The following is an 11,432-nucleotide window of genomic DNA, read 5'->3' on the forward strand; positions in this document are numbered from 1 at the left end:
GTCTCCAGGGTTAAGGAAGGACATCCTGGCTGTAGAGGAAGTGCAGCGTAGATTCACGAGGTTAATTCCTGGGATGTCTGGACTGTCTTACGCAGAGAGGTTAGAGAGACTGGGCTTGTACACGCTGGAATTAAGGAGATTGAGAGGGGATCTGATTGAAACATATAAGATTATTAAGGGATTGGACAAGATAGAGGCAGGAAATATGTTCCAGATGCTGGGAGAGTCCAGTACCAGAGGGCATGGTTTGAGAATAAGGGGTAGGTCATTTAGGACAGAGTTAAGGAAAAACTTCTTCTCCCAGAGAGTTGTGGGGGTCTGGAATGCACTGCCTCGGAAGGTAGTGGAGGCCAATTCTCTGGATGCTTTCAAGTAGGAGCTAGATAGGTATCTTATGGATAGGGGAATCAAGGGATATGGGGACAAGGCAGGAACTGGGTATTGATAGTAGTTGATCAGCCATGATCTCAAAATGGCGGTGCAGGCTCGAAGGGCCAAATGGTCTACTTCTGCACCTATTGTCTATTGTCTATTGTCAAATACAAAACGCTCTTAGATAGGCCCATGTAAGTGCAGGAAAATGGAAGGGCATGGACATTGTGTAGGCAGAGAGATTAGCTTAGTTGAGCATTTGATTACTAAATAGTGTGGCAGAACATTGTGGGCTGAATGGCCTGTTTCTGTGCTGTACTGGTCTATTGTTCACACTGGCCAAGATGCCCCATCCAGACAAGAGCCATTTGCCAGTGTTTGACTCATAACCTAACACTTTCCAATTCATGTACCTGTCTGAGTGTCTTTTAAAAGTTGTTACAGATCCTGCCTCAGGCACCTCATTCAACATAGACACAACCTGATGTTCCTCAAGTTTCACTTACATTGTTCGCCTCTCATTTTAAACCTCTACCCTTGAGGTCTTGGTTCTCCAACTCCCCCCCCCCCCACCCGGGAGAAAGACACCTACTCTTTGCCCCACATGATCCTATACGCGTCTATAAAATCACCCCTTAATCTCCTACACTCTAAGGAATGAAGTCCTAGCCTGTCCAACCTCTCTCAATGACTCAGTCCATCACGTCCTGTCAGCATCCTTGTAAATCTTTTCTGTGCTCTTTCTAGTTGAATAACCTCTTTCCTACATCAGGGCAAACAAAACTGAACATAATACACCAAGTACAGCCTCACCAGAGCCTTGTACAACCATATCATGACCTCCCACTTTTGCTTCTCAGTGACCTGACTAGTGAAGGGCAGTGTGGCAAAATGCTGCTGCACCTCCCTGTCTACCCGTGACTCCTCTTGACCTCTCTCTGCAGCGTCACCCCATCTTGAAGCAATCATGGTCCACGGTTCCACTTTCTTATTTGCTGTACTCACTGATACAGTGGAGGCCTTTTTACCTTCCTTTCAGATCTCTCTCCCTCTTCTCTTTCCTAGACCACATCTCTCCCTACAGTTCCACCCCCCACCACGTTTTCACTGTCTCTTCCCACCTTCTCGTATATCCCAAGTGGACAGACCTCAGTTGTGTCCTCAACCTCTTACCCCTACATAACGAAATCTGACCTCAGCTTTTGCCCCCTACACCTCCACGCTTGTGGACCCTTTCATGTGCCTTCAGTTCTCCTGTATCACCTTTGCCCTTCCCTCTGGCCAATTACCTGCTCCAGATCTATTGCCAACTTTTAACAAGATAGTGACCATCTTGACCTTTTCACCCCCACCTTGTACACTCACCTACCCCGTTCAGAATATGTAGCACACATTCACCAAGAAACAGCTCTCTGCTTCTTCCATCAATTCCCTCGCAGATTCTCACTTCTTCCCCCTCACACTTCCCCACACCCCCCACCCAAATTCCTCCTCACCTGGTCTTACCTGTCACATGCCAGCTTCCCCTCCCTCCACCTTCTTATTCTGGCTTCTTCTCCCTTCATGTCTAGTCCTGATGAAGGGTCTCGGACCCAAACATTGACTGTGTATTCCCCTCCATAGACGCTGCCTGACTTGCAGAGTTCCTCCAGAATTTTGTGGGTGTGTTGCCCCCCACTGAACCTGCTGACGAGGGTGGCGCTGCTGTGGTGTGGTGAACTGACCTCTATCTGTCAGAGGCCAGGTATCACCTCTCAGACCCCTTTTGTACCCTTGGATCATGACCCACCATCAAACGTCAGGCAATGGTCACCCAAGCAGTCACAGACCTTGGGAGATCTTCCCTTATCATCTCCAGTCCCACACCGCTGCTTCTATCTCCTGGCCCACATCCACAAGCAGTTCTGCCCTGCTGGACCCAATATTTCACTCTCATCTTGCTCCACCTTTCTTCCTTGTAGGGCCAGAGGGCACAGTCTCAGAATAGAGGGACGTCCACTTAGAACAGAGATGAAGAGGAATTTCTTCAGCCAGAGGGCGGTGAATAAGTGGAATTAGTTGCCTCAGACAGCTGTGGAGGCTGAGTCATTGGGTATATTTAAAGTGGAGGTTGATGGGATCTCGATTAGTAAGGGTGTCAATGGTTACGGAGAGAGGGCAGGAGAATGGGGTTGAGAGGGATAATAAATCAGCCATGTTGGAATGGCAGAGCAGACTCAATGGGTGAGATGGCTTAATTATGCTTCCTTCATCTTATGGTCTTATGCACTGTGTTTGAGTCATATCCTTCCGAACCCTTTTTATCCATGTATCTGTCCATGTTTGCATGTAGCCGTGAGACAATAATAAACCAACATCAATACACTCTCTTGTGCTTTCTTCTTCTCTAAACTCAATCCCCATTTTGGCCACAGCCCCCACTGGAGGGTCTCAACCTGAAATGTAAACTAACCATTTGACTCCACCGATGCCGCTCGATCTACCAGGTTCCTCCAGCAGGTTGTTCTTTATCCCCATTTACCTCCTCTGGGAGAGATTTGAAAGCGGAATGGTTCATCTCTTCTCTTCACCCACAAATCACCTACAAATGAGGGGCACCCACAAATGCCCCTCTTCCTTCCATTAGATAATAAGACATAGGAGCAGAATTAGGCCATTCAGCCCTGCGAGTCTTTTCTGCATTCCATCATGGTTGATTTATTTTCCCTCTCAACCCCATGCTCCTGTAACCTTTGACACCCTATCAGGAACCTATGAACTTCCATTTAAATATACCAAATAACTTGGCCTGCACAGCCTTCTGTGGCAATGAATTCTACCGATTCACCACCTTCTGGCTAAAGAAATTCCTCTTCACTTCTGTTCTAAAGTAACATCCTTGTATTCTGAGGGTGTGCCCGCTGGTCCTACACACCCCCATTACAGGAAACACCCTCTCCATGTCCACTCTATCTAGCTGTTTCAATATTCAATCATCTTCCATGGCGCAAGCTTCTCTCCTGTCAGATTCCTTCTTCTTCAACCCTTTACCTCCCAGTTTCTTACCTCATCCCTCTCCCCCAGCCAGCCACGTTCCCCTCGCCTGGTCTCACCTATCACCTGCCAGCTTGTACTCCTTCCCCGCCCCTAACCTTCTTATTCTGCTGTCTTCCCCCTTCCTTTCCAGTCCTGATGAAAGGCCTCGGCCCAAAACACTGACCGTGTTTTCCCCTCATAGACGCCGCCTGACCTGTTGAGTTCCTCCAGCATCATACTTGTGTTGCAGAGGGGCTGATGTCTGTTTTCCATGGCAGTTCTCCACCACAGATACTTGGGAAAATGCCTCCGAAAAGACACACGGTCTGGGAAAACTTTTGATCTTTGTGAGCATAAATCCAAGGTGTAGCATGACACGATGAAACATCTTAATTTGTTTATGCACCTTTTTATTTAATGAAATAGGTTGATTTTATTCATTTAAAATATCTAATTAGGCCCATCACAGTTTGTGTTGATTTTATTTCTCACACAGGGTCCTGGGTCCGCCCGTGGCTGCATAATGCAGGAATGTTTCAACAACGGCATTGCTTTGTGATAACTAATATTACTGTACCCTGCCGATAATTTCTCCATCTAGCAATGCCAATGGAGGACTGAATTGGATGGGACAATTTGATGCCTGGTACTATGCACCACCCTAAAATGGCTGCACCGTTTTGTCGGCAATCTCACTCACATATTGCAAACACGAGATTCTGTAGATGCTGGAAATCCAAAGTATCACACAGATGCAAAATGCTGGAGGAACTCAGCAGGGCAGGCAGAATCTACAAAAAGACCTTAAGACATAGGAACAGAACTAAGCCACCTGGCCCATTAAGTCTGCTCCATCATGGCTGATCTAATAACCTTCCCTATCCCATTCTCCTGCCTTCTCCCTGTAACCTTTGACGTCCTAACTAATCCACTTAAATATACTCAATGACTTGGCCTCCACAACTGTCTGTGGCAATGAATTCCACAGTTTCACCATTCTCTGGCTAAAGAAATTCCTCCTCATCTCTGTTCTAAATGGACATTCCTCTATTCTGAGGCTGTGCCCTCTGGTCCTAGACTCTCCCACTATAGGAAATTTCCTCTCCATATTCACTCCAACAACATTTCAATATTCGATGTTTCAATGAGTTCCCCCCCCCCCCACTTATTCTTCTAAACTCTGATGAGTATAGGCCCAAAGTCATCAAATGCTCCTCGCAAACAAGAGAAAATCTGCATTTGCTGGAAATTTGAGCAACACACACAAAATGCTGGAGGAACTCAGCAGGCCTGGCAGTATCTACGGAAAAAAGTGCAGTCAACTCTTCAGGTCAAAACACTTCGGCGAGACTAAAGGAGATTGTCTTGCTGAAGGGTTTCGGCCTGAAACGTTGACTGTACTTTTTTCCATAGACAGCTGCCTGGCTTGCTGTGCTCCTAGCATTTTGTGTGAAATGCTCCTCATATGTTAATCCTTTTATTCCCAGAATCATTCACCTAAAGCTCCTTTGGACCCTCTCCAATGCTAGAACATCTTTTCTTAATAATGGGCCTAAAACTGCCCACAATACTCAATGTGTGGTCTGAGAAGTGCCTTATAAAACCTCAGCATTGTATCCTTTCTTATATTCTAGTCCTCACAAAATGAATGCTAACATTGCATTTGCATTTCTTACCACTGACTCAAACTTCAAGTTAACCTTTCGGGAATCCTGCACAAAGACTCCCAAACCTGTTTGCACCTCAGAGTTTTGAATTTTCTCCCCATTTAGAAAATAGTCTATGCCTTTATTCCTTCTACCAGAGTGCTTGAACATACACTTCCCTGCACTATATTCCGTCTGCCATTTCTTTGCCCAGTTTTCCATTGTCTAAGTCCTCTGCAGACTCTCTGCTTCCTCAACACTACCTGCCCTTCCACTTATCTTTGTATCATCCACAAACCTGGCCACAAATTCTGTCATCCAAATGATAACATGAAAAGAAGTGGTACCAACCTGATCCTTGTGGAAAACCACTAGTCACCAGTAGCCAACCAGAAAAGGCCCGCTTATTCCCACTGTTTACCTCCTGCCAGTCAGCCAATCTTTCCTGTAATACAAAGGCCTCTTTTCTTCTTAAGAAGCCTCATCTTCTGTACCTTGTCAAAGGCCTTCTGCAAATCCATGTAAACAACATCCACTGACTCTTTTTTGTCTATCCTGTTTGTTAATTCCTCATAGAATTCCAACAGATTCGTCAAGCAAGATTTCCCTTTAAGGAAATAATGTGCTTCCACATATACTGAAACCACATTCTTAATTATGGACTCCAACATCTTCCCAATTGCTGGAGTCAGACTAACTGGCCTATAATTTCCTTTCTTCTGCCCCCTCCTTTCTTAAAGAGTGGAGTAACATTTGCAATTCTCCAGTTCTCTGGAACCATGCCAGAATTTAGTATTCTTGAAAGGTCATTACTAATGCCTCTACAATCTCTTCAGCCACCTCTTTCAGAACCCTTGAGTGTAGTCTATCTGGTCCAGGTGACTTTTACAAACCTTCAGCTTCCCAAATATCTTCTCCTTAGTAATAGCAACTATATTCAATTCTGCTCCCTGATACCCTCTAATTTCTGGTATACTGTTAGTGTCTTCCACAGTGAAAACTGACAGAATACTTCAACTCATATTACAACTTATCCCACTAACTGCAATTTTGTCTCATCATCTGCCTGCTTCCCTTACAGTCTCATTACAAACTGCATCGCATTGTGTACCAACTGCCTCATTCCCAGCTCTATCACTCCAGTTCCCACTCCCCTGCCCAATTAGATTAAGCCCTCCTGAACAGCTCTAGCAAACTTGTTCACAAGGATATTGGTTCCCCTCACGTTCAGGAGTAAACTATTCTTTTGTACAGGTCATACCTTCCCTAGAAGAGATCCCAATGATCTAGAAAGCTGAACCTCTGCCCCTTCACTTATCCCTCACATTTACCTGCCAAATTGCTGTATTCTTAGCTTCATTGGAGGTCTTGCTTTTCAGCTTTCTAACTACCTCCCTATAATCTCCCTTCAGGGACCTGCTCACTTTTCAACTTGTATCATTTCTTCCAATATGTACCATATCTTCTAGACATGGTACCACTCTCATCTTTCAGAATGCTGTGGACCTGATCAGAAACATCCCTGACCCTGGCATCTGGGTGGCAACGTACCATCTTGAGTTTCTTTTTTGACGTTTTGGGCTGACTGTTCATCAGCCTAAAAAATATTGACTCTTCATTCCTTTCCATAGATGCTGCCTGACCATCTGAGTTCCTCTAGCATTTTGTATGTGTCACACACTGTAAAAGAGGACATCCTGACTTGAAAACAAAAATAAAAGTAGAAATTCCTCTGTGGACCCACTGGTTAATCTGAGAAAGGGGAGTGAGAAGCATTTCAGTCATAGATTATCTTTCATTTTGACATTTTACTCCATTAAAAGAGTTGTATAAAAGCCAACACCAAGAAAGATCTCCAACCATACCCTGCTCTTTCACTGTCATCAAGAGGGCATGGCCACAATCATCATGAGGAAATGGATTGGGCACATGATGAGAAGAGAGGCCAACTCTCTCATCAAGACAGTACTTCACTGGACCCCTGACAGTCAGATGAAACATGGGAGACCAAAGACAACTTGGCACCATACTGTAGAGTAAAAATGAGGACCCTGAACCACACCTGGGTGACAATAGAGAAGATGGTCAAAGACAGTCAGAAATAGAGACCATTCATTGCTGCCTTAAACACCAGCAGCATAATGGGCAGTAAGTAATTAATAAAAACTGACAGGTCTTATAGTTGAATTATCCTTCAGCAGAGAGCTCAATTCTGACTGGGGCAGTGATGCATTGAAGGATTTACTCCTAATCAGCATGATTGATCACCAGATAATGGTTTCAATCACCTGGATAGATATTTTCCAGGGTGTTTATTGGCATTGGTGTGAGCTTTCCCTGGGTGGTGAATGCTGATATGTTATCTGGTTATAGACTCATGGAGTGCAAAGAAGACCCTTTGGCCCTTGTGCTAGTAAATGGGAATAGTTGGGGTGGGCGCGAGCAACTGTGACTTTCCAAGCCTTGGCAATTCAAATGCTTGTCTAGATAAACCTTGTGAAAGTCTCTCCCTCAAACATGCCCTCAGTCACAAGGCATAAGATGTGATGGTGTCACTTGTTTCCCTAATCAATTAATTTCCTTTCCAGATCTAAGCATTTTTATTTATTTTTATTTCTCGTTCCCACAGTTAGGGCATATTCCGGAGTTAGGAATATCAACAAATATTAATTTCAACAGCAACCAACCTTCTGATCTGAATGTGGATTGTAAATTAAATTTAAAATGCAGCTTGGAGCAATGGTCTTCCTGAAACTGCATTTTAGAGTAAATTGCAGACCAGGAAACACCCAATTGGCTGAGCTGTCTGCATTTGCATGAATGCAAAACAACACACCATTGCATGGATTCAGACAACAGCACTAAGAGTAAATTGTAGACCTGGAGACTTCCAATTAGCTGAGATGCCTGAATATGCATGAATGCAATCAACTATAGGACTCAGAGACCACAGTAATTAACACTCATTTTGGGTGTGTTGGTGAGAAGATCCAGTCATTTGAAAAATTACATGTAACTCAAAAGAAGTATTATGAAGGCATTGTAATATAGATATTGTCCCGTAACCTTTGTTCTTTAACATACAAAAATGTCTTGTAATGTTGGACCAGGGAGACTCTCTCTTGAGTGACTCCAAAGGCTGTCAGCTTCTGTGAGTCCCCAAAAAAGACTTTTATATCTCCCAGCTTTGTCTCTCCGGTGGATTTGTTCACAGTCACGACACTCACCATTCTACTTTCCTCATCTCCCTTTGAAGGAAGTCCAGAGTGTACTGACCATGGAACCCTTCTCCCTCAATGACTCTCTGATCCATGACTAATGCCCAGTTTTCACATGCCTGTTTCTCAGCCGATTCTTGTTGCAAGTATAGGTACCATACAAAATGAGTAAAGATATACATCTTGTAAAAATTGACTTTTACTGTTAAATAGTTCGAAGCCGTAGAAAATAAATGCATCCTAAATGAATATTTTCTTTGTAAAAAATAACTCCAGGAAAATGAGACCAAAAAAAAACACATAAAGCTAAATCAATTTTAGCGACTTAGAAACACCTCTGATGATGTGAAGATGGTGGTCATTTACTTTTACATTTCATTTCACTGATTTGATAACCCGGTTTTCCAAATCTTCCAGCTTGGCTGTCATCTGGGCCAGTGTCTGAGGTCAAGGAAGATAGCATGATGAATGAACACAAAACTCAGAGCCTTTGTATCTTCCCACTTACATCTTCCTCGCAATATAACCTTCCTTTCCTGGTAAAAAGGTTTTCATCTCAATTCCCGATCGGCAGGGCTTCATAGTTAGGATAGTGTTGAACATTGGTAGCTTGGAGTGAGTTGTTTGATGTAGTGGTGTTCATCGAGATTGGCAATTAGCTTGCAGGTGTTTCTTCACCAGCAGAGGTGACATCCTCAGTGTGCAGTTTGTAGCTGGTGTTTCTCTTTGGGAATGCTCGTGTTTGTATAGACCTCTCCCCGCCCCCCCCCCCCCCCCCACCACCGTTTGCTTGCCTCAGTCCTGATTGGCTACCGCTTCAGTTGACCTTTGAATTCCATTGGCCCACATTTCTTTGGATCTTAGAAGTTCATAGATGGTGTCTATTTTAATATATTTGTTTACAGAGTTATCTGAAGAGAACCATGCTACTAAAAATTCTTGTGCTTCCTTCGTGTTTGCCTGCACTAGAACCTCCACAGGGTCCTAGTTAAATTGGCGTCCCTCTCAGACTTCATGTAACACGATCATGTCTCGACTGTGCATTGAAATGTGTGACCTTGCCCTACATCAAGAATATCTGAGAAATGGCAGCTTGACCGCTCGAACCTCAATCGCCCAGAAAACAATGGCGACTTTAAGGAAGTTTGTCTCGAGGACTGAGGTGCCAGTAAGGACCACCGACAAAGGCAACGTGGTGCTCAGGATCACCCGTGGAAACTGCAATAAGAACTATGTCGGCTTGACAGGAGGTAAACTCTCAACTCGTTTACGGGAACACAAACTGGCGGTACGGAGACATGATCCGCCATTTGCTGTTCTCGGCACATGAAGGACACCACGGAGGTCCTGCCGCAGACACACGAAGCAGGCATGAGAGTTTTTTAAAAGAGTGGCTCTCTTCAGATAACTCCGTAAGCAAACATATCAAAATAGACATCATCTACGCACCCCCAAGAGCCAAAAACATGCGAGCCATTAGAATTCAAAGGTCAACTGAAGGGGTAGCTAGTCAGGACTGAGGGGCCTATATAAACACAAGCACTCCTAGAAACATCAACAACCGTGTGCTGAGCATGTCACTGCGATTGGTGATGAAACGTCTGCAATCTAATTGCTAAGCTTGGTGAACACTGCAACATCAAAGGGTTTTCTATTCCTTGCTGCTACCCAGAAGAGTTCCTCTTGTCATGAGTTACTTTGTCACCTATTATATGTATACGAGCTAATCTTATGTGTGTATGGCAACATTCAACAGTTACTGATACATTCTGTTTCATAGGATTGTTTTTATACTTACGGTTATTGTGTTTCTTGTGCTGGCTGAGTATTTTTATGCTGCATGGGATCTAGAGTAACAATCCCTTGGTTCTCCTTTGCACTCGTGTACTGCAGAATGACAATAAACAATCTTGGATCCTGGCCCCTGGAGCCTGGCCTTGGATCCTGGCCCTTGGAGCCTGGCCTTGAATCTGGGCCACTGGAGTCTGGCCTTGGATCCTGGCCCCTGGAGCTTGGATCCTGGCCCTTGGAGCCAGGCCTTGAATCTTGGCCTCTGGAGTCTGGCCTTGGTTTCTGGCCCCTGGAACCTGGCCTTGGATCCTGGCCACTGGAGCTTGGCCTTGGATCCTGGCCCCTGGATCCTGGCCACTGGAGTCTGGCCTTGGATCCTGGCCCCTGGAACCTGGCCTTGGATCCTGGCCACTGAAGTCTGGCCTTAGTTTCTGGCCCCTGAATCATGAATCTTATTGAAGGGATTAGATCATGCTGATCCCAGTACACAACCCCACCCAATATTGGTGCCCACTTGTGCTTATGAAAGCTGGGTGTGAAGAGCTGATCTCACTTGCCCGCCTCATCGAGGACTGGAGCAAAGCCCCAGTGACAACTAGGCCTCACGACAAGTTGGCCTCATCTGATGCATTGCTGAGGCCCCAACTCAAGAATACCTGACCAACAGAAGGCAAAGATGGGGCTGAAGCTTCATCACCAATTAGAATCTCGGATCTTTTGTACCTATTTTAAATGTCTCTAGTTTTCAGAGAAAATATTAATGTAGATATTTTAAAAAATGGTAAAATCATAAAAGAATGTAAAGTTAGTCAATAAACACATGAAAACACAAAGAATAAAAACATTGAAACTTTGCTGTGCTCTGTGCTGAACCCTTTGGAGACTACCTCACTTTTTAAATATACAGTATTTCTGTTTTTTTGCATGATTTTTAAAGTATTCAATATATGTATATTGCAAATTATTATTATTATTATTATTATTATTATTATTATTATTATTATTATTTTATTTTTTTCTTCTATACTATAGAAAACATAGAAACATAAAAAACCTACAGCACAATACAGGCCCTTCAGCCCACAAAGCTGTGCCGAACATTATGCATTGCATTGAACTGCTGCTGCTAAGTTAACAAATTTCGCATCACATGCCGGTGATAATAAACCTGATTCTGATCTGCCCAGCATTGTGTGCATGCTATGTTGCTGCCAGAATATGCGCTGGCACTTGCAGGCTGCCCCCAGCACAACCGCAAGTGTGGTGGTTGTTAATGCGAATGGCACATTTCACTGTATGTTTTGATGTATGTCACAGTAAAATCACTTTCTGAAGTGACTGACCTTTCCCATTCACCTGTCACGAACTTCTGGAGTCATAGAGCTACACA

At 44.2% G+C, this 11,432-nt stretch overlaps 1 protein-coding gene across 4 annotated transcripts in view; it reads right to left on the reverse strand.

Moving 5' to 3' along the window:
- Nucleotides 1-7,628: 7,628 nt before the first annotated feature.
- The window catches only part of matn4 (matrilin 4), a 62,074-nt gene continuing 58,270 nt past the window's right edge, over nucleotides 7,629-11,432 (reverse strand). The window contains exon 12 of one of the 4 annotated variants that reach the window (XM_073062159.1): nucleotides 7,629-8,688. In XM_073062159.1, the coding sequence (XP_072918260.1) occupies nucleotides 8,627-8,688 (62 nt within the window). In that variant the 3' untranslated portion in view covers nucleotides 7,629-8,626. Of the gene's footprint in view, nucleotides 8,689-9,786; nucleotides 10,230-11,432 lie in introns of those variants that run through there. The other 3 variants (XM_073062161.1, XM_073062158.1, XM_073062157.1) reach the window with 3 other exon arrangements.

The sequence above is a fragment of the Hemitrygon akajei genome, chromosome 11, assembly GCF_048418815.1.
Source record: "Hemitrygon akajei chromosome 11, sHemAka1.3, whole genome shotgun sequence".
Lineage (NCBI taxonomy): Eukaryota > Metazoa > Chordata > Chondrichthyes > Myliobatiformes > Dasyatidae > Hemitrygon > Hemitrygon akajei.